The sequence below is a fragment of the Chaetura pelagica genome, unplaced genomic scaffold (genome assembly GCF_000747805.2).
Source record: "Chaetura pelagica isolate M959 unplaced genomic scaffold, ChaPel_1.0 scaffold471, whole genome shotgun sequence".
Classification (NCBI taxonomy): domain Eukaryota; kingdom Metazoa; phylum Chordata; class Aves; order Apodiformes; family Apodidae; genus Chaetura; species Chaetura pelagica.
In genome coordinates this window covers 20,850-44,123 of record NW_009952430.1, presented here as the reverse complement: position 1 = coordinate 44,123, position 23,274 = coordinate 20,850, and the positions used below count along the sequence as shown (strand labels likewise).

General features: G+C 50.7%; 2 protein-coding genes across 2 annotated transcripts in view; one reads left to right on the top strand and one right to left on the bottom strand.

The window, feature by feature from the left end:
• MYOCD (myocardin) overlaps positions 1-8,468 on the top strand; it is a 35,945-nt gene extending 27,477 nt beyond the window's left edge. The window contains exons 6-11 of the mRNA XM_010008253.1: positions 473-598; positions 1,077-1,339; positions 1,703-1,856; positions 2,989-3,936; positions 7,129-7,186; positions 7,814-8,468. Of these exons, the coding sequence (XP_010006555.1) occupies positions 473-598; positions 1,077-1,339; positions 1,703-1,856; positions 2,989-3,936; positions 7,129-7,186; positions 7,814-8,385 (2,121 nt within the window). The 3' untranslated portion in view covers positions 8,386-8,468. The remainder of the gene's footprint in view (positions 1-472; positions 599-1,076; positions 1,340-1,702; positions 1,857-2,988; positions 3,937-7,128; positions 7,187-7,813) is intronic.
• An 8,341-nt stretch (positions 8,469-16,809) lies between these two features.
• GLP2R (glucagon-like peptide 2 receptor) overlaps positions 16,810-23,274 on the bottom strand; it is a 17,464-nt gene continuing 10,999 nt past the window's right edge. The window contains exons 10-13 of the mRNA XM_010008227.1: positions 22,907-22,995; positions 21,338-21,476; positions 19,131-19,172; positions 16,810-17,148 (exon numbers count right to left, since the gene is read on the bottom strand). Coding sequence (XP_010006529.1) covers positions 16,810-17,148; positions 19,131-19,172; positions 21,338-21,476; positions 22,907-22,995 — 609 coding nt within the window. The remainder of the gene's footprint in view (positions 17,149-19,130; positions 19,173-21,337; positions 21,477-22,906; positions 22,996-23,274) is intronic.

The window sequence follows — 23,274 nt, the reverse complement described above, 5'->3', positions numbered from 1 at the left end:
TGAAGTGGGAATGGGGAGGGACTGGGAGGCTGTGGGATGAAGGGGGAATGGGAGGGACTGGGGGTAATAGACTGGACTGGGTGATGGATGGGGAAACTGGGAGGACTGGGGTGAACTGAAGTGGACTGGGGTGGGTGACTGGAGGGACTGGGGGAGGTCAGAGGTGGATGTTGGAGACCAGACTAGTCTGGGGGACATTAAGGGACCAATGGTGCACTGGGGAAATGGAGGGTAGAGGGCTGAGGTGGAATGGAGAGGACTTGGAGACTGGGGCAGACTGGGATGGACTCAGGAGACAGAGGGTCTGAGAAGGGACTGGGACATCCTGGGAGAAGTGGTGATAGTGAGCTGGGATAGACGTGGGAGGACTGGGATGGACTGTGGGACTGGGGACAACATGTGGCAGGGGGATGGGGTACCAAGTGCAGGCAGAGGCTGTGCAGACTGGCACCCACAGCCCCTCTCCCTGCAGGACCATCCCCACGGTGCTGATGGCCACGCAGCAGAGCCAGCCTCGGGACAGGGCAGCAGGTGTGACAGCCCCAAGCAGGCAGCAGGGCAGGAGAGCCCACCCCTCCCAGTGCCCTCTGCCGTGAAGGTAATGCCTGTGCCTCCAGGCTCCCTGGGAGAGGGCACAACCCCAGGGCACCTGGCTGCATCCCAGCCTGAAGTGCCCACGTGCTGCACCCCACATGGGTGGGAGGTCTCAGGGTTTGGCTTTAAGGCTTGGAATAGTGCAGGGAGACAAAGCTTGCTGTGGAAAACTGCAGTTGGACTCATAATAGTATAAGGTATAGTTTTGTGCCCCATGAGAGGTGATTGTTCAGGTCCTGGGGCTAGGTAGGAGCAGAAGGAGATGCAAGGCAACACTGAAACACCTTCCAGGAAAGAAGGGACATTCTCCATCTCGTGTGCTGTGCTGTGCAGCACAACTGGGATGTGACATGACCCTGAGGGACTCCCCCACATGCAGGCTCAGCAGCTCTAGGAGCTGGAGTGTCAGGATGCCAGCAGGAGCTGCCCTCTCTGGCTGGAGCTCTTCTCCCAGCTGATCCCTTTCCTTCTCGGGCCAACAGTCCAAATCATCCAGCGACAGCAAGAACCGTCACAAAAAGCCAAAGGACACCAAGCCCAAGGTGAAGAAGCTGAAGTACCACCAGTACATCCCCCCAGACCAGAAGGCAGAGAAGTCCCCTCCTCCCATGGACTCAGCATATGCCAGACTCCTCCAGCAGCAGCAGCTCTTCCTGCAGCTCCAGATCCTCAGCCAGCAGCAACAGCAGCAGCAGCAGCAGCAGCAGCACTTCAGCTACCCAGGGATGCACCAAGGCCAGCTGAAGTGAGTGGCAATGTACCAAGAGCAGCCTTTAGCTCTGTTTCCCTCCCAGCTTTCTCTTCCCATACCCATTTGTGCCCATGCAAAGGGGATGGATGCATGCAAGGGACACACGAAAGCTTGGGAACATTGCAGAGTCTCCTGCAAAGCTGCTCTGGCTTTAGGCACTGCCTGGGGGCACCTGTGACCTACTGGTGGGTCACTAGCAATCTCCCTAAGTCCCAGCCTGGTTCTTCTGGGGCTTGGTGGTCCTTCAGGTCTCAGACAGGAGACAGGAGCCCCATGGGAGCAGAGAGGTGGCACACTGAGGGGAGGTTGGGGCTGGGGGGGCAGACAAGTTACCCCAAATCTCCTTTGTTATTTCAGGCAATCAAATGAGCAAATGGTCAAAAGTTCAAATTCTTCATCAACTTCTGTCAACAACACCCCTCTCTCTCCTGTGAAAACCACCTTTTCAGGCCAGACTTGTGTCTCATCTATCAAGCCAGGCCCTCTACCATCTAACCTGGATGATCTGAAAGTGAGTGCAAAACCTTGTCACTGCAGGAGCAGAGTCTGGTGTCCTGAATGTGCCTCCCTGCCCCTGAAGTGTGCAGGGCAGTGACCACGTTCCAGAGCCCCAGACCAGAACCAGCACACTGTGACCGGCCCCAGGAATCCATCCCACTGGGTCAGGAACTGACCACCAGGGTGGTAAACAGGAGTTTGCTGCTCTGTCGTGGTGTGTGCACACACATTGCTCCAGGGCATGGACCCACAAAGCTTAGGTGTAACTTGAGGGGGCTGCCAGCCAGGCCAGCAGGTCAAGGACCAAAGGATCGTCTGTGCTGCTGATCCTGCAGCTCAGGGCTCCATTGCTTCTGTGGTTTTATGGTGGTCGTCACAGCTACTGCCAGCAGCAGCAGAATCCTCCAGCCAGGAGCTAGGAGGGCAGCTCAGCCTCCCCTTGGTGGTCATTGCAGCCAGGCCAGCTCAGCCTCCTACACAGGCAGGTGTCTCCTGGAGCTTGCAGCTACAGGCACCTCCTTTGAGCAGTACACACGTCTCTCGTGTGAGCAGGACAAATTGTGAGGGAGAATCACTCCCTTCAAGGGCTCTTTAACACTTTGCTGACGGAGCCTCAGCCATGGGGAAGGACAAGTCTTGAGGAGCAGAGACCTGGGGGCAATACTCATTAGTAGAGAAAGGAATGAGATGGAAATGGCATTTGACATAGCAATGTCCCAGCTCAGATGCCTGAACGCTGTGCAGATGCCTGACCATGGAGTGTCTAGCTCCAAGGTTGCAGTCTCTGAGCTAAAGGATGCCACCAACTAGTTCCTGGTCTGTGGGTAAGTCCTCTGCTGATGTAAAAACACACTGCTAGGATGGGGCTCTTGGGTTATGTCTGTAGCCCAAGGAGCACTGCTGGCTAATAGAGTGCAGTCACAGTTCCTGGAGGAAGAAGGAAGGTTTTCCTGTCAGGAAGGGTTCAGGTCCTGCAGGATGTGCAGTGGTCAGTGCTGTGCTGGTGGCTCTGGTGACTGCAGGTGACACAACGAGCACCTGGGGTGTCAGCACTTTGACGCGGGAGGCTGGGAGCCTGTGACCTGAGACTCCTTGCTAGAAATGTTTCTAAAAAGCTCATCTGCCCCTGGCCACTTCCTCCCTAGGTGTCAGAGCTGAGGCAGCAGCTCCGGATACGAGGCCTGCCCGTGTCGGGCACCAAGACGGCGCTGATGGAGCGGCTGCGGCCCTTCCAGGAGTGCGGCGGCGCCGTGCCCGGCTTCAGCGAGATCACCACCGTCACCTTCCCCGTCACTCCCACCAGCACCCTGCCCAGCTACCAGCCACAGTCCTCCACCAGCATGTTGTCAAACGGCTTCTACCACTTTGGCAGCACCAGCTCCACCCCACCCATCTCTCCAGCCTCCTCCGACCTCTCTGTGAGCGGCTCCTTGCCGGACACGTTCAACGACGGACCCATGTCTTCCCCGCAGTTTGGCCTCCAGCCATCGCCGGTTCATGGCAGTGCTGAGGAAAGCCTGATGAGCAGCATGAACGGAGGGAGTATCCAGCTCGAGCTGGAAGGGATTGACACAGAGAAAGACAAGATGCTGGTGGAGAAGCAGAAGGTCATCAATGAGTTGACGTGGAAGCTGCAACAAGAGCAGAGGCAGGTGGAGGAGCTGAGGATGCAGCTGCAGAAGCGAAAGAGAAGCAACGGCCTTGAGGAGAAGCAGCAGCCACCTCAGCATTTTTTTGGTGTCCCCATCAAGCAAGAAAACGCCGTGTCCAGCTGCCCCTTTGCATCCAAACAAACTGCCTCGAAAGGCCAGTCCAGCAGCTCGGAGAAGCTGAGTAACTGTGGGGTCCCGCAGCTGCCGCATGTTGTAAATAGCCACTGCCTGGAGCCTGCAGGGCAGGGCACCATCACCTCCTCCACATTCCTGAGCCCGCAGTGCTCCCCCCAGCACTCTCCACTCGGGGCTGCCAAGAGCCCCCAGCACATCAGCCTGCCACCCTCCCCCAACAGCCACTACCTGCTCCCCGTGTCCCCCGGCGCCCCAGCCGATGGGCGCAGCGGGTCCCCGCAGAGCAGCAGCTGCCTGCGTGCCTCGGTAAGGGCAGAGCAGCCCCCTTGGCATCAGGGTGCTGAGCTCGCTGGTGTCTGTGGGTCAAACATCCCAGTCTGATTCCTTTCATGGCAGGGGGGGACTGCTGGCACCCTGGGGTGGGTGGCCCAGGGAGCTGCAGCAGCAGTGGGGCTGGCTGGAAAGGCAGAGAGCAGCCCAGGTGGGCCATGGGTTGGAAGCTGATGGCACCACAGAGTCCTTGGCAGGGCAGCTCCTGGGGGGGTTCTGATGCCACCGCACCCAGTTGCCCTGGGGGGTCTCAGCACAGCCCTGGTACAGCTCCTCCTGCCCTGGGGGAGCCCTGGCACAGCTCCCTTCTTCCCCGGGGGACCCCAGCATAGGTCTCTCTGCCCCTGGGTGAGCACTGGCAAAGCTCCCTGTGTCCTGGGAGAGAATCCTGGCACAGCATCCTCTGCCCCTGGTTAAGCACTGGTAGAGGTCCCTCTGCCCTTGGGGAGTACTGGCACAGCTGCCTCTGCCCTAAAAGAGCCCCAACTCAGCTCCCTCTCCCCTCAGGGGAAGGCCCTGGCACAGCTCCCCTCTTCCCCAGGGGACCTCAGTATGAGCACTGGCAAAGTTCCCTGTGTCTTGAGAGGGTCCTGGCATGGCTCCCTCTGCCCCATGGAGCCCTGGCACTGCTTCTCCACCCTGGGGAAGCCCTGGCACAGCTCCCCCAGCCCCACAAAGCCCTGGCAAAGTTCTGCCCACAGTAGGGAAGCACCAGCATAGATCTCTCAGTCCCTGGGAGAGCCCTGGCACAGCTTCCTACACCCAAGGGACAGCCCCACTGCAGGGCTTTCAGCACCTTGCTGAGCCTTTGCAGCTCCTAGCAGTGTGTGAGGGGGTTTGAACAGGGGGTCGAAGTGTGTGTGTGGGGGGGATTGTTGCCCCTATCATATGAGAAGCCTTTTCTTGAAAAGATAGAGCAGGGTCTGCCTCCCCAATGGGAACCAGCACAGCACAGTTGTCCCTTCAGCACCCAGAACTCTTACTCAGCCCTCTGGGCAGTTCTGAAAGCTCAGAGAGGGGCACATGCTGCCAACACACAAAAGCAGCACAGGTACAGGTTGGGTGGAGAATGGATTGAGAGCAGCCCCAGCAGTGGGGCACGGAGCTGCAGAGGTGACTGGGCTGTGGGGCAGAGCTGTGAGGGCAGTGGACACAGTGCTGGGAGGTGACACTCCAGTGGGGCTGCCTGGGAGTCTGGGAATGCTCCTTAGGGGCATTCCCAGCTCATTCCTTACTGCCTGAGTGCAAGAGGCACCACAGAGGGGGTGTCCCCACAGTGTCCTGCAGCTCATCCCACTGTGACCCCCCCCCCCTGGCTGTTCCTCTCCTGCCTGCAAGGGGCTCCTGGGGGTGAGGGTCCCTCTTCAGCTCCCTCTCTGTGCCTAACCAGGGCCATACCCAAGGCAAGGATAACATTCCCTCCAGAGAAAGGTGGCCAGGATCTGCCTGGCCCCACCAAGTGGTCTCACTGCTGCCCTGGATCCACTTCTGGGGCTAACCTGCCTGCAGGATCCATGGTGTTGGCTCTCCTGGGCTGAGGCAGCCACGGGCTGGTGGTGGGAAAGGACACACAGGGGCCTGGAGGCAGTGGGGACAACAGCTGGCAGGCATTGGAGCTTCAGATGAGGTCCCTCCTGGAAGAGGGGACTGGCAAGAGGCTGGCAATGGTACTCAGGTGTTTTGCACAGGCACAGCCAAGGAGCTGACCTGACAGTGACTCTTGGAGTGGTCTTCCCTGGCCTGGGCTCTGTGAAATGCCCTGGGCAGGTTGTGATGGAGAGGGTCCCCAGCAGAGGGGCTGGGAGGCCGTGGGCAGCTGGAGGCAGCTCAGCTCTCTCTCCCACTTGTATCTTCATGGCAGGACCGAGCACCAGGTGCAGCATCACTCCTGTGCTCCAGCAGCAGCCCAGCCCTGGGGCTCAGAGCTGGGCTGAAGGACCTAGTTTAAACCCCCCATCTCCTGCCCACAGGCCAGACACTTTGTTTGACCAGACCAGCTGGTTTGACCCACAAAACCATTCCTTTCCCTGGCACCACCCAGCGGGGTGAGCGCGCTGGGTCTCCCTGTGCATTGACTCCCTTTCCCTGTATTTCCCCCACGCAGATGGCTGCCCAGGCAGGTCAAAAGTTTTCTATTCCAGCCCCAAGTTTTTATAAGCCAAGCCCAGCCCTCTCAGAGGTAAAGCAGCCTCCACCCTATGAGGATGCAGTAAAGCAGGTAACTGCATGATTTTTCTTTTCTATAGGGCTAGGGCTGAGCAGGGTGTTCTTCCGTGGTGCATGTAACTCATCTGCAGGAGTTACCACCCACTACAGGGTCTCTGGGCAGGACAAGCCTGTTTCCATAAGGAAGGGGCTTTTCTGGAGGAGCTGGTTGCTGGATGACTGACACCCAGCAGTCAGACACCAAGCTGGATGGGATAGCATCTTCTGTGCCAGCCCATCCCGGGGTCCTGCCATCCACACAAATACCCCAGGACTTCTGTGTACTCTTTTTGGGGTGCCCAGTGCTATGGAAGAAACAGACTCTTGAGCATTTCCAAGACACCCAGAAACCTCACCTTCCCTCAGAACCCATTAGCAAAGTGCCCTTCTCCATGCCATCTGCCTCCCTTCAGCTTCCCCTGGAGTGCTGCTCCCACAGGGAGGACGGGCTCCACCTCCATCAACCCCTAATTTCTTCTGAGTCTGGAGCAGCCTCAGTGCTGGTCATGATGGTGCCTTCAGGAAAAATGGAGTGATGCTGTTGGCAGCAATAAAAATGGGCTTATGCTGCCTGGCAGGGAGGGAGGCAGAAAGTCCTTCCAGTCTCTGGTCAGGGAGAGGAGGATGATGTGCTGCCCCCAGGGAGATGCAGGGAGTGCAAGGAGGAATATGCCAGCGTGAGGTGGTGGGTCCAAAAAGTCAGCATGTCCTGACAGGCCTGGGAAGGGACAGTCTGTGGTAGCCACTGAGCAGAGGCAGCAGGGCTGGGGGAACCTGGTGCTGTGCTCCCCTGCTTTTCTCAGGGCCCTGCAGTGCTGACCTGAAAGCTGCTGCCAGCCCTGAGCTGGGGGTGGCATGCCCCCTGCATGGGAGAAAGCCCTTGGTGGGGTCTAGAGCCACCTTACCAGGCTGGTGGCCAGAGGGACTCTCCTAATGTCCTCTCCTCTTTGTTGTTTTCTTCAGCAGCTGACACGGAGTCAGCAGATGGACGAGCTCCTGGATGTGCTGATTGAGAGTGGAGGTACACACTGCTTCCCTGCTCCCCTCCAGGGCTTCCCTCTTCCTCTCCAGGGCTTCCCCACCCAGCCAGGGTCAGTCCATGGGGCTCAGCACACCCTGTGCCCCCAGCAGAGCTGCCCAAGTTGAGCACAGCTCTCCTTTGCCCTCCTCGTGCTGGCGGCCACCGAGACTGACCCCAAAAGCATCTTGGCCCTCCCAGAACCAGCACCCACCTGTGCAGAGCTGGTGGGGTGACAGGGCTTGGTTATGGCCTGTGCAGACTGCACAGAGAGAAGGGGACAGCAGTGCCCCCAGTGCTGCCAGTGCCATGCCCTGCACAGAGCACTGCTGCTGCCCTCCCCCCTGCACAGTGTTGCCTGTGTCCTTTCCCAGGCACAGCCCCTGCCCTGTGCCCAGCCCCAGGGGACAGCTGCCAGTGCTCCTGCACTGGGGACTGTGTCCAAAACCAGTAGAGACGAGGTCAGAAAGCAGGAACGTGTGAAGTTTCCCACAGGGAGGGTGGGTGAGCAGTGCCAAGGGGACTGAGTGGGGAGCAGGTTGTGCCCAATGACCCGGCTGGGGGGTCTGTGGTGGTGGCCCCGTGGCCTCCACTACCAGAGCACCTCAAACTCCTCTGATTTGTTGACAGAAATGCCGGCCAATGCCAAGGAAGACCGGTCCTGCCTCCAGAAAGTACCTCAGATAACTGTGTCCACGGGGAACTCCAGCGCTGCGCACCCGAAGCCGCCAGCCAGCACCTTCGAGCAGGTCCCCCCGGCCCAGCTCTCCTTCGAGCACTGCCCAGGCAGCAGTGATGCTCACCTCGAGGTCCTGCTGAGCAACCACAGCCCCCTGGGCAGGGTCAGCGAAATCGCCCTGCTGAAGATGGGGGGAGAAGAGCCCCACTTCGAAGGGATGATGGAGGGGTTCTCTGGCAAAGCCGCAGACGAACTGCTCACCTCCCAGGAGATGTTACAGACTCCCCTCTCACCCATGGAGACCCAGCTCTCCCCTTCCCCTGCCGAGGGCTCGGGTTTACAAATGAGCTTCACTGAGTCTCCGTGGGAAACGATGGAGTGGCTGGACCTCACCCCCCCCAGCTCTGCCACTGGCTTTGGCTCCCTCACCCCCACGGGGCCCAGCATCTTCAACATTGATTTCTTAGATGTTACTGATCTCAATCTAAACACCAGCATGGACCTGCACCTGCAGCAGTGGTGAAAGGGGAGGTGCTGGAGGCAGGGCACTGAGCCTGCAGCAGCCAGCGCAGGGTTCCTGTCAGCTGGGGGACACAAAGGGCTAACGTGCCACTTCCAGGGGAAACTGGAGTCATTGTCCCAGCCTATAAACTTGTTTGGATTTGCCAGTTACTGTGAAGTGACAGCACAACAGCTCTGGTACTTCAGTTTTCCTCCATCAACACGTTCTCACAGAGAACACCAGTGCCTTTAACAACACTTTTTTTTTTTTTAAGATTGACAAGAACTTCAGTTTTGTTTCTTTTATCTCCCCCCCACACACCTCCCCCCAGTCACTCTCATGGAGCAGCTCATGACAAAACTGTGTGGTGAGGAGACCTCACCTGGGTGGCAATGGGAAATCCTGGAGAGGAGAGCCCATTGCTGGCCCCTCCTCTACCCACCTCCTGCCTATCCAGCTCTTTAGACAATCCTGCCGGGCTCCTCTTGGCCATGCCTGAGCCAGGGCTTTAGGAATGGGGAGGCTCTGCCCAGCCAGGGCCACAGGCACACTTCTCCATACAGCCAAGCTTGCCTTGTGTCCTTTTTCCTGCCCCCAAAGTGGCTTTGCCCAGTCCCTGCACAGCTCTGTTCTGGGTGGATGAGAGATGGAGACTGTCAATTTCATGGTGGCATCTTGTCATATCCTCACGGTGTCTGGGGGGCCCAGGAGCCATCCCAGTTGCAGTCTGAACTGAATCAGGTTGAAGCATGTGGCCTTGGAGGCTTCTCTGGATGTTGGAGGCAGCTGTTGAGGCTGTAGGTTCAGGTACCAGAGGGACGTGGCCTCCCAGTGGAGCTGCCACGGCCCCGCTGCTCTGGTACGGACGGAGAGACATGTTATGTGTTTTGGTCCAAGGTAGGAGCAAGTCGTATAGAAACCAGAGGCAGGCTTTGGAGGGGCTGTCCTTGGCACAGCCACAGGGCAGGATGGATCCCCAGCACCTGGCACGGCCTGGGAGCAGGGGAACCAGAGACGGGCACCCGATGACCTGCGCGTGGGGCAGGGATGAGCGGGGCCCGCGCGGGGCTGCGGTTCTGTGTGAGCATCTGCTTGTGTTCCCTCCACTCCTCTGCCACCCATCCCTCCATCCTCCTCGATCCCCAGCAGTCATCCCCTTCTCCCCAGCTCGGCTCCAGCATCACTGTTCACTCAGCCCAGGGCAGGGCCATCTGGAGAACAGCTGTGAATCACTGAGCCTGGAGGAGCCAGTTCTCCCGGAGCCAGCAGAGGTGGCTGCTCTCCTGCAGTGCTGCCTCCTGTCTGAAGTCACCAGCATTTCTCCTGTCAGTCTCTGTGCAATATCCTTCCTCAGGCACCAGCAAAAAAAACAAAACAAGGAGCCTTCCCTTCACTTCTTGGCTTCCACCAAAGAAAAAAAACCTGCTGCAGACTGTTTGACGGACACTGCTTTGCAATCCCGGTTCTGCCAAAGTAAATATTGTCGCTGACAAAAGGTTGTTAAACTATTTACAGACTGAGCGTATTTAATATTTGTGTTACTGGAAGGAGAGCACAGGGAGCCCAGCAGCTGGGAGGAGGCCCAGCAGGAGGGCTGGTGGGCAGCCTGGCTCCCAGGGATGCTGGAGCAGTGGAGGAGTCTCTGCAGCCCCTGCTGTGTCTCCAGCCGGTGCCCTTGCTTTGCATGCTGTATAAAGCACGTGGCAGTAGCTTTCAACTCACTATTTAAAGCACCACTTTTCTATTGTACAAACGGTCACAGTGCACTGCTAGGATAGACCAGCACAGGTTGCATTTGTTTTTGTTTGTGTTTTGTTTTGGGTTTTTTTAAAGTATTTCTTTTTCTAAAGAGAGAGATTTTTTTCTTTCTGAAGCCGGTCTGTGGGGAATTATTGATAGCACTTGAAGGGGAGCATTGTTAGCTGCTACACTGCCTCATTGTACAGGCCTTTCCAGATCATTTTTCTCCTCTCAGCAAATGTACTTCCTTGTTGAAGGGATGCTGTCAGCTTCAAACCTGTAAGCAAGCACATTTCCTTACCTATGTTACCAGCAACACCTTCATTATTAAAAACCCCTTTGTCTTGCCACTCTGCTCCCAGTTTGCTGTTTGATTTCACTGGCTGGGGCAGCCACTGCCTGCCCAGCTGCCACCTTTTGCTATCATCTCCATGCCCTGGGGCAGCTACAGCCCTTGCAGGAGCAGAAGTATTTCTCTCACATCAACAGCTTCTCCTGGAAGACTTCTAAACAAGCTGCCTGGAGTCACCTGTTTTCTGAAGGCTTTTCCTTCTGTTGGCTTTGGTTTGGCTTTGTTCCCCTGCAAACCCTGCTCCTGGGGTCAGTGTCCCCTTCAAAGGCAGAGGTTGGTCCCTGCCCAGACCTCTGGGCAGTTTCCAGCAGCTCCTGGTAGTGGGGGGCTGCCCAGGGACTGCTGGATGCAGGGCACAGAGGGGCAGAGCTGCCCCCCCCCCCACTGAACCTCCTGTTGCCCACAGGTGAGTGGCAGAGGGTGGAGAGCTCTCCCTGGGGCACCCTGGCTCCTTCTTCCTGGGAGACACCACTGTTAGTTTCCAGTTTCATGGCACGTTCCCTTGGAATCCAAGAGTGCCTAGAACATTCTGGTTTGCAGAGAGGGACTGGCTGTGTGTCCACAGCCAGGCTAGAAAGGGGCAACAATCCTGAGCCATTCATAGAATCATGGGGTGGTTTGGGTTGGAAGGGACCTTCGAGACCATCCAGTTCCAACCCTGCATGGGCAGGGACACCTCCCACCAGCCCAGGCTGCTCCAAGCCCCATCCAACCTGCCCTTCAACACTGCCAGGGATGGGGCAGCCACAGCTTCCCTGGGCAGCCTGGGCCAGGCTCTCACCACCCTCACAGCAAAGAATTTCTTCTTATCTCATCTCAATTTCTCCCTTTTCACTTGAAACCCTTCCCCCTCATCCCATCCCTCCCTGCCCTTGTCCCAAGTCCCTCCCCAGCTTTCCTGGAGCCCCTTCAGGCCCTGGAAGATGCTCTAAGGTCTCCCTGGAGCCTTCTCTTCTCCAGGTTGAACACCTCAACTCTCCCATGACCTGTGGGGACTGCACGGGGGGGCAGCAAGTGAAAATCCCAGAGCACGTTCCTGCTGCTGCAGCTCTGCTGGGAGCTGGGGTCTGTTTCTGGGATTCCTGCAGGTGATGCCCCTTCTTTCCCTGTGACCTTCCCAGGGGAGGGGGGAGATGGGGGCTTTCTTAGTGTTCAGATCTATCTCGCTTTAAAAAAGAGCAAAAAACAACTACAACAAATTCCACAGAACAAAAACACCAAACAGTTGAAGATGTTTTATTAATTATCATTAAACCCAGTTAAACCATCCCTTTACTCAGGCCTCAGGTTCCTGCCTTTGCCCTCAGGGGCCGGGATGGGGGGTTTGCCTCTGCCTGTCCTGCCTGGCTGCTGAGATGATGGATCTGGCCCTAGGGACCAAGATCCTTGGGAGGATCCTCGGTGGCTGGGAGAGATCCTTGTGGGCTGACACTGTCCTTGTGTCCCTCTGCCTTGGGGACAGCCTGGTCTTGGCCCTCGGGAAGCCTGGCAGGAGAGAGCAGAGACACTTCCCGAAATCAATGCATCCTGATTGCAGTATTTTTTACAACCCTCACCTTGATTCTGGCCGTTTCAACCTCAGGGCCCTCCTCTGTGGCAAACACTGAAGTAAATTAAAATCTGATGAATCGTTCTGCCTGGTTCCACTAGGGGGAAGGCACGACCACTTTTTTCCCTCCCAGCCTCAGCAATTCTGCAGCCAGCTTCAAGTCTCAGCCCTCATTCTGCTCATCCACAGAGTTTCTAATTCATGAAGAGCCCCCGCTGAGCTCCAAGAGGAAGAGCAGAAATCCCATTGTCTTTGGAGATGGAAAGTGTGCAAACACAACCTTTGGCATCCCAGTTTCAGGGATAGCTTCAATCTGTGTTGAGAGGAGCAAAAGGAAGCAGTAACTTTGCCTTCAAGGACAGTGCCTGGAAATCAGGGAAGGATGTGAGGTGATCATCCTTCTCTACTCAGCCTGGGTGAGGTGACACCTCAAACACTGTGTCCAGTTTTGGGCACCTCAATACAAGGACATTGAGATGCTAGAGCAGCTCAAAAGAAGATCAACAAAGCTGGTGAAGGGCCTGGAGAGCAAGTCCTATGAGGAGTAACTTGCTGCCTGAAGGGAAACCCTGGGGTTATTTGCCAGAGCCCTTCCACCCTCCTGCAGTTCAAAGCAACCTCTGCAGCTCACAGTGCAGGTTTCAGTCTGTCACATCAGGTGGCAGAGTGTCTCCCTTTTTGCCTTGGAGGGCTTCAAATCATCCCTACTCTGCAAAGTTCTCCCCTAAACCACATCCACCAACACCACATCCCAAAGAGCCTTCAACACACCCAGGGATGGTGACTCCACCACCTCCCTGGGCCGCCTGTTCCAGTCTCTAACCACTCTTTCTGTGAAAAAATGTTTCCTACTGTCCAGTCTAACCCTGCCCTGGCGCAGCTTGAAGCCCTTCCCTCTTGTTCTGTCACTGATGAGCTGTGAGGAGAGACCAGCACCAACCTCTCCACAATGACCTTTCAGGTAGTTGTAGAGACTGATGAGTCTCTACAACTAATGAGACTCCCCTCAGCCTCCTCTTCCTCAAACTAATCCTCACAGGTCCTTGTGGCATCTGTCCTCCAGGAGGCCCTTAAAAGCAAAGCTGAGTGCCAAGTTGAAGCAACCAATTTAACTATTCAAAACTTCCCTGGTTTGCTGCACAGGGAGCAGGTACCACTCTCCCATATGGTTTCATTAAATACAGTGGCAATCTCTGAACTGATGATCAAGACAAACCAGCCCCAGGAATGCTGTTGGCAGCCCTTGCACTGCACTAACCTCACACACAAGTGAATTTTCAGCAGTCAGGATCTTCTATCTTGACTCCAACCACAGAACTACTCATGTCACATTTCTTATTCGAAGAATCTTCCTTGTATAAATTACTGTCTCTAGGCTTAAACAAATGAAAAAAAAATTACAAACATGCTCTGGTGAAGTATTTATTGCAGGGACAAACAGTCCAGCCTTACTGGTTATGCTGCATGCTCTGTTTGTACAAGTCCCTGAAAGCCGAGGATGAGAACATCTAACTCTGATTTTATTTTCACTTCCTGTTTTATAATGTAGAAAACCAAACACTCACTGTCCTGGAGCTACAGGATAAGTGATAGTCCTTTTATTTATGGACCTATGGGGTTTTTTTGTAGTCTTAGTAAATGCTTTAAAACTTTATCATTTGCCTGTTGGCTCAAAGAGACCAGGACCCTCTTTTTATATCAGCTGCTTAGATGTCTCTAAGATGACTTTTCTAACCTGGTAACAATCCTGACTCTCTTGTCACAGGTCCAGGTTTCCTGAGTTCTTCTCACTGCCCTCTCATTTTCTGGGAAGTCTATTTAATAGGGAGAAAGGTTGTTGGATGGCATTGTGGTGAATTCTGAAACCTGGAACTCAAGTCAGGACACCCTCTGGCACTGCTCCCAGTTCTCAGGGATCTTTCACGTTGGTTCAGTTAAGAAAATGCCTGCAAATGTGTTACAGTTTTATACTTAACAGCATAATTAACTGCCTGGTTGCTGTGGTTTTTACCTATTTTGAGGGAAGATGTGTAGTCTATGCCTTTTTTTGTCCTTTGTTGCTCTAAGCTTTTCCTCAGTCTTCTCTATTGCTGAAATAAATTAATTTTTGCCTCCCAAGCCTATAAAAAGTAAACATTTGGCTTAGGCCAAAGGTCCATATAGTCCAGTATCTTGGCACAGACAGTGACCAGTATGTGCCAGTTTCTTAGGGAAGGATGGGAAAAGAAAGCTTTGTAACAAAATACATTGTGATTTGTACCTAGATTACACTAGATTACCTAGATCCCCTGGTGATCCCAGCTCAGGGACTCTCTTCCCCACAGTAGCAGAGTTGCATTTAAACAGCACTTGGCAGATCCTTTTTTTTTCTCCCATGAGTGGATTTTGGAACTCACAGGAACTTCCCATAACATTAGGTAGAGAACAGCTGCACAGCACAGTGATGGATGAGATGAAGCATCTCCTTCTGCTTCCTACTGATCTGCACCTCTCCAGGTTAGTTTTTGCCTTAGTTCTGGCATGAGAGGAGCCTTCTGCAGTCAATCACCTAACAATTCACTGTCATGTTCCTTCCCTCCTGCCCCAATCATTTGGTTTGAAGGTGAGCAGTTCTGATCCCAAAACCCTTCTGCTATGTGCCTGACCTAGCTCTGCCCTGTCCTCTTCAGACAGGATGAACAGAACTGTACAAAGTGTCTAAGATGCAGGGCCACAGAGGCCAGCATAATGCCAAGTGGCTATTTCTTTCAAAATAATCCATAGCACATTCTTATTTATGTTGTTTTTTTCTCCTGACAGCTCCTGTGCTCTGCAATTCCCTGCTTCTGAGTTGATATGAACTTCAGCTAACAGAGATGTGTTTTGAATTTGCTGCACAGAAGTTGTCCTGCAGTGCATATAGATGCTCTTACCTAAAACAGTAACACTGAAATCTGGAGGAAGATCTAGATCTTCTAAAATGTTAAAGGAAACCAAACATACCCTCTGCTGACTTGGTCCAGGAAGAGGGGCAGTCTCTAGGAGAGGGTTGACAGCCCAGGGCAGCTGCTTGGCAGTGAATGCAGAGATGCTGCTGGGCTTAAAGTCAGAGCTGACTCCACAAAAGGCAAAGAAACAAGCTGAACAGCAAACAGGGAGAGAGCAGTGATGGTTTGGCTGTGATGGGAGAAAACAATAATTACAATGTGATGAACATGACAGACAAGGAAACTGAACCTTCCAGATTTTGATGCCTGGTTATGTGGCAGCTCCAATTTCAGTTCCTGGAGCTAACTGCAGTGACAGTTCACAAGGAGCTGCTTCTCACTGGACTTCTGTGTGACTCCAGGAATGACTTCAAGGATACCTAAACACAACATCTTTATCTATTGTATTAAAGATGTATTTTCTCTCTTTTTAAAAAAAAAAAAATAGTTGCTCTATTAGTTCATGTTTGCACTGTACCAAAACAGAAATTGTCTTCTTCATAGGATTCAATAAGGTGGCACATTGTGTGACTCTGCCTTACTTCTTATTTGGTGTCTGGGAAGTGAGTACATCAAGCATGACATCTCTCTTCATCTACCACATTTAATCTATATTAAAAAAAATAAAATACAAACCAGTATTATGGATTGCAAGGCATAACTGACAGAGAGCTTTCCAGACTGGAGTGTTTGTACTCTTCTATTTGAGCCTTGGAGACATACACCCCTGTATGTAGAAGCAGTATTTTTAAAAAAGAATGCAAGTACACATTCATAATTAGCATATAGTTGACATCTCTGGCCATAGAAGGAGCCATTGTGCCTGGAACACTAGGCCTTATGTGTAGTAAAACAGAAATTTATAGACTGTGTCAGAGCAGATTATTAAAACTGCATAAACCTTATTCACACAAATCAGATCAGTGATCACAATCCATCAAATGGGAATGCTCTGTTGAACCCCACAAGTTATTTTGAGCTTGAAATTTGTCATAAAGGTTGTGATGGAAAGCAAAATCCTTGAGAAAGACAGCTTCAAAGCTGTGGCAATAGTGTTTAGGGTGAGTTGTCTTTGGTGTCCTGAGCATGAATATCCCACTTTGTCTTACTTAATGGACTGATCCAGCAGAAACAAAACTCCCAGGACTATGGGAGGATGGGCTCTCTCATTGAGGCTGGAGCCCAGAAACAAACCGTGTCCTGGGCTGCATCCCCAGCAGTGCGGCCAGCAGGGCCAGGGAGGGGATTCTCTCAATCTGCTCCACTCTCATGAAACCCCATCTGGAGAACTGTGTCCAGTTCTGGGGTCCCCAACACAAGAAGTACATGGAGCTGTTGGAGCAAATTCAGAGGAGGCCACAAAGATGGTTAGAGGACTGAAGCAGCTCTGGTGACAGGCTCTGGAGCCAGGCTGGGAGAGTTGGGGTGTTCAGCCTGGAGAAGAAAAGGCTCCAGGGAGACCTTAGAGAACCTTCCAGTGCATGAAGGGGCTCCAGGAAAGCTAGGGAGGGACTTTTTACCAGGTTATGTAGTGAGAGGACAAGGAGTAATGGCTTTAAACTAGAAGAGGGAAGATTTAGATTAGACATTAGGAAAAAATTCTTTACTGTGAGGGTGGTGAGACCTGGGCCTGGTAGAGCCAGCAGATCTCTTCTACCCCAGTCACAGGTTAGCAACATCCACCCTGACATTGTTCTCAGACTAGGAAATCTGGGACAAGGAGGATATTCGCTGCTTCCTCCTTGCATTGCACACCCCAGAGATGTGTAGATCCTGGAGGTGAAATATCTTTCAAAATACTGTGGCTGTTGGAAGACACTGTCCAAGTGGATAGCTTCCTAAATCTCACTTTCTTCAAAGACTTCCTCAGTTGTCTCTCCAGTGGTGACTTCTCCTTCACTGCTGTCTGACATGCTGGCCCGTGGCTGGGACTGGAGAGCACAGCCTGGCTCTGGGCTGAGATCTGTCCTCTGCTTCTCCAGCACCTGCTGCAGCTGCATGTCCCAGGGCTCACTTGCCTCCAGGCACAAGTGGTGTTTGCTGCCAAGGTGCTGTTTTCTTCGTTTCTGTGAATATTTCCTGAGGTATTTGATGTTTTCCCCAAGAAAGCAGAGTCTGCAGCCAAAGGGATAAGCCAGCAGGAAGCGGGACCACTGCTTCTGGAGCTCTGCCTTCACCTGGGAGAGGAAAAGAAGTCTGTCCACAGTGATGTCTTGTGACCACCCTGCAGTTCATGAACCCAAATGCTAAGTGTACAACGAGAGGGAGTGTAGAAGTGCTGAGCCTCCTGCCCTTTTGGGGTGCCCCTCTCACCTGGGAAGGTCCTTGGAGGGTAGGAACAGACTTTTCTGCTTTCATTAGGAAAGTTTTTTCCTAGCCCCTGAATATCTGACACACTGTGATCCTCATGGTGTGTGTGGGAGAGCTCAAGTGGCTTTCTTGTTTACAGCCTGAAGAAGGAGGAGGAGGAAGGCCCAAGGGCTGTGGAAATGAGGACCATGCAGATGGTCTGTTTTGATAAAGCTTTTTATCTGGCAGTCAATGCTCAGCACTGAGTGTCCTGCTGCCTGCCCCCCCAGCCGTGCTGCAGACCTGGGCAGGACCCCAGCCTGTCCTGGCTCTGACCAGCTGCCTTGGGCTGAGGGCTCTGAGGGACCAGAAGAGCAATTTTTAACTGCTGATGAGCCATGCTAGCAGGTCTGTGCCCTTCTCAAATGTTACTCTTGTACCACAGACAAGTGCCAGCTCTTTCTATGAATCACTCCAGGTTTCCTTGCTAAAAATGAGGAACATGCAAGCCTAGCTTTTCTGGAAAGCCCATCTTGTTTGTTTCACTGCTGCCTTTAAGAAGATGCTTACATCCCTGTAGGTGTGTCAGTGCAGTGTGACCACACCAGCTGGCTGTGCCAGGCTCTTAAGTGCTACTGACACCAGATACGTGCTTGTTTATTGCAAGATGTCTGTACCCAAACCAAACAGAAGGGAAGTACAGCCCATGAGGTTCAACTCAGAAAGCATTTAAAATGCAATGAGATTAATGACACAACCTACACAGCATCATCTTCTGAAGTAGCTTGTAGCAAGGCAGTGCAATAAAGCAAAAATGCAGGTGTGATGGTGATGAAGACACTGGGTTGTATGGACAGGAGCACAGTCCATAGATCAAGAAAAGTGATTGTTCTCCTTCATTCAGTAACTCTCAGGGTATCCCTGGGCCCCCAGTACAAGAACTGCATTGCTAAGATTGAACTTATCAGCAGGGATTGAGGCTGGAGCACTTACCCTATGAGGAGAGGCTGAGTGAAGGGGCCTCTCTCACAATGAAGGCCTAAATACTGCCTATGAGGACATGATGGAGGAGATGGAGCCAGGCACCCTACAGAGGTGACTGGCAGGGACACAGACAGTGATCATGAACTGAAATAAACAGGGGAAGTTCTAACAGAACATATGGAGATGATGTTTCCCCCTGAGTACCTGATCAGAGAACCAGAGAGATGGTGGAACCTCTGTCCTTGTGGGGGTTCCAAGCTTACCTGGACAAAACCATGAGCAACCTGACCTGAATTCAGTCTTCACCCTACACTGGGCATGAGCTTTCTCTGCTGCCATGTCCTTGCAAGAGCCACCTGCCTAAATCCTGGCACGGAGCAGATTGAACTCCCACTTGTCCCTTGAGAAATAGCAGGAGAAAACTTCCAGACAAAGAGACCCCCTTACATCAAGTTCAGGGGTGTCCTGAGCAGTGCATGGGTGAAACTACTTTTTAAAAAATGTTGCTGTCTAAGATACTAAAGCACTTCAAATTTGGTTGCTTCATGTGGATTTTAGTCTGGCCAAACATGAAGTCTGGGATTCCAGCAAACTAAAGGGTTGAGGTGGTTGACCATAAGCCTCTACTGGTATTTCAGACACCCTGGGATTATCCATCCCCCCACAGTGCTGTAGCCACTCAGGCTTCAATGGAAATACTTTGCATTTGAATCCCAAACCTTTGAGAGGTCTTGAAGTTCTGTTCATCCAAAACAATCGTATCAGCTCAGAAGAATGCACACATGCTCCCAAAAAAGCAGAGCTGGTCATTGTGTTCATCCTTCTTGGTGTCATTAGTAGACTTTGCTAACCAACTCAAGCATTTTCTCACAGCATTGTCTCTTACCTCTCCATTAGCAAAGCAATACAAAACTGCCACAAAAAAACCCTGTAAAAGAAAGAGGAAAAAGTTAAGGAGTTTGCAGGAAATGCCTGAAGTTTTAGTTTAAAGGTGCTGCAAGTATAAACAAGGCTTCTTCATTTTCAAAAAGGAATTTTCTTGCCTTTATTTTCTTATTATTGAATTACCTCTTATTGAATTAACCTGCTCTCATTTGGTGCCTTTGGGCACATTTTGTGCAGAAGCTGAAAACCAGAAACTCCACAACTCAGTTTGATCTTCCATGTCATCTTCATTTTGCTACCATATAACATACTTCTTTATTTTTTTCAAACCACTGCTGTTATGCTGGGGCTGCTGCAATTTCTGAACGTGGTAAAACAAAAAATGCAGCCTGAGGTGTCACACTATCCCTGTCCTTGTTTGAATTTGCAAATGAGACTACAGAGAGTGATCCATTTAAAAATTAGTGATTAGTGCTACTTAAAGACTCAGCTGTCTTAAGTGTTACAGCTCTTCTGAATTATTTTTCCTTTGAAACTGATTTAAATAAACACCTTTAAAAATTCAATCCTAGAGATAAGACTTGTTTTAAATCAACCTTGAAATTACTCTTTTCATTATTCTCTTCCTTATTAGTTCAGCTGCTGCAAAATCAGAACATGCAGGGACAGGCTGTAAAATCTCACCAGAAGGTAGAAAATTCAATTGATTATTCATCTTTTCTGTTCATTTTGTATTCTGATTTCTTTAATGCTTCCTCTTTTTTTTTTTTTTTTGCAATACATGGAACTTCAGACTTAGAAATCTTTCCCCATGATTTGTAAGACATACATTTTAAAAATGTCCAGAGTGTGAGGGGAAAAGACAGGAATCAGAAATCCAGAAGAAATGTTCATTATCACAATAACCAAGAGGAAAGATGTAAGCAGAAAACACACAACTGTTTTCAGTTCTACTGGCAATGGCAAGATGATAAATTTCTCATTAAATAGCTGGGTTTTATCAACCAGAAACCAGTTGATTTTCCTGTAGCTAACAGTTTGCATGCACCAGTGAGCCAAGATGCTTAGATTGCTCCACTTTCTAAAGCAAAGAAGGATCATATCTGCAGCAGAAACTGTATTGAGAATGTACTAGTGTGCTCTTTGAAAATGTTTTTCAGTTAAAACCTCCAGCTGAGATCCCAGAGGTAATTGTTTTTCTTTAACAAAAACAGTTTAACTGCTCTTTAAAACTACTGAGAAGATTTGCAGACTAAACAAATATAATTGTGGAGGGTTTACATGCCTTTTTTTTTTTTTGCTAATCCCTTCACAAATAATGCTGTAGCTAAATAAGAGAATCTGGTAGAAACATTGTCCAAGACCTTTGGGTATTTTGAAAAGCAGTTTTGCTCCTGAAGTGTGCCATGTAGCCGAGCATGTGCATATTCCTCAGCAAGGAATGAAGCTTGTGTTTTCTAGCAGGGATGACTGAGCTATCTTTATCAGTTTTTCTCTGTACAATCCAGTAAATCAAATTTTTACTTAAAATGATTCTGTGTTTCTTAAAATAACACCTAGTCCCTGCAACCTCTCCAAGTAAGGATATGTCTGAGGAATGTGTGCTTCAGCACCCTTAGGGTGGTGGCTCTGCATGAACTCCCTTCTGTCTGCATGGACATTTTTCCCCTCAAGCTGTAGTGGAATTTGTTCCCTAGGTCCTCACTAACAGTGTCAAAGCACTGATGCACATACACATCAGAGCAATGGTGCAAATGCACAGGTTAAAAACAAGGAGCATCATAAATTGTGGGAAAAGTGGAATAATGCTCTGATGATTTCATGTCTCAGGCTGCAGCAGAGGGCAGATGTGTCAGAGTAGTGAGTTAATGAGTATCAAGGACTTCTAGCCACAGATATTGCTGGGTACCTCATTAAAAACAGGAGACCTGGGAACTGCTGTCCTGTCTCACCACGAATGCCAAGGCAGGAAGATACGGGTAAAGGACAACTTTGCTAACAGGTAAGTCCTTACTCAGCAACTCTGCACAACACAGACTGAAGCAGACCACCTCCTGGTACAGTCTGGCTTGTTTTTCCTTTGTACAGTGGCAGGTTGGAGCATAATATTAAATAAGAATATTATACATCTGTGCTATCTATAGTTAAGCAACATAAATACGTGTATTTATGACCCCTAAAAACAATACTTGCAAAAACAGTACTTACATGAAATGAGCTCATTGTCAGCTGAATGAAAAGTCTGATGTGTCTTGAAAGTCCTTCCACCTGTTCATCAGTGATGAAGGTAAATACAAATTCATGAATCCCCAACAATGGAATCAGCACAAGTGTAGATCTTGCTAATCTTAAAAAGAAAACACATTTTTTCAGCATCCTGGGTGCAACAATCAAAAATTCATATGCAAAGAATTGATTCCAGAAATATTCCTTCAATATTTGGGCTCTGGAATGGTGTCAGTAATTTTGACACTTTGAGGACAAAGTCCCAGATTCAAAATTTGGAGCAGACTATCAGAAAATTCTGTACAGGAGGGAATCTTGGCTTTTGGTTTAAGGTGAAATGTTAGGGACAAGAAATCGAACAGGAAGGCATCAAACGTGCTGGTAGGTGACAGGAACATTTACAGAGCTAAATACAAGGGATCTCTTAACAGGATTCTGTCAACAGAATAATTTTTAGGGAAGAGAATCTGCTTTAACAAGTCTGGGAACATGTTTGTGTGGATGAAGGATGACACCTCTAAAGAGACCGAGTCCTGAGGAAAACCTGCAGTGTGAGGAATAGCTTGAATCTTTGAAAGTTTAGCCAAATTATAAGCATTACAAAAGAGATTATCACACAAAACCGTGGTAATTTAAATATAGGCACTGCTGTCTGTGACTGTCATCACAACCATCTTCCTGCAGCAATGGGGAGAACACAGCTGAGATCTTTTGGACCTTCTTGTTAGGGCTTTAATATTGGAATTTATTAGGAAGCTCGTGGTGGAACTGCCACCCCCACTCCCCCTGCCCAGTCCTGGGAGACAATAAATTCATCTTTGTAAGGCAGGACTGCAGCAACAGCCATTCACAATGCTTTGATTCAAGGTAGGAAGAACTGGAAAGAGTTGGGATGTGGAAAACAGTTCAGAAAGCCTCAGATTTCTGTTGATTTCACTGTACCCTTAAGTCCTTGGAGAGCTGCCTGCCCTTGCTGTTCCCACAAAGTACAAAGATGTTTGTGCTAAGGCCAATTCTAGGACTTCACATAAGACATGATGTACCACTGAGACTCTGGCCAAGAGAGACCAGAGCAGGGCTTGCAAGAGCACAGGCTAAGGATAATGTTCTCACTTGGGTCTACAAGACAAACAGGGACATTCTTCAGTCCACAATGTCTGCTGTCTATGACAAAATGTAGCTCAGAGATAGTGATGTCACTTCTACACCTCCTTTTCTTTGAAGGATCTTTTGCCACACCCAAGGCTATCTCAGTAGGTGCCACAGGTGCACAGGGAGGATACCTGAGAGCAGAGATCTTAACCACATTGCAAAGTCCCTGAGAAAATGCCCATAATACTCAGCAAACAGGGGCTGACCTGCCTTTACCTCTCAGAGAAGATGTTTGTGGAGCCTGTTTCCCCAGATGGCTTTTCCTGTATCATTCCCTGAATATCTGTGACACTTGATGGTGGTAGGTAAATATATAATCTGCAAGGGCAAACTGCCAACCTTCTGATGTTGGGAGAAACAAAATGAAAAGGTCTAAGACATTTTTTTATAATTACTTACCTGTATTTGTAGTCATGAAAGCTCATTTGCTGAGCTTTTAGTTTGGAAATCAGCATCCTGAGAATTTTTAAGAAGATGCCAAAGTTAACCTTGAAAGAAAATACATACAGGTTACTTACAAGAAATGCTATGAAACTTCTCCTACAGCTAGTGAAGAAATGTAAAATTGATATTAAACACTTGTGAAACATGTCACTGAATAAGCAGAATGCAGGTGTGATCAGGTCAGTAAAAGCAGGTTATTAAAGAGCACAGAGCAGCAGTGACTGGGCTGGTATCAGTTCCCTCCAAATGAGACACTTCAGACAGTTTACACACCTCTAGGTCATCACAGGAAAGGGGTAACAAAAGACAATCACACTTCAGCA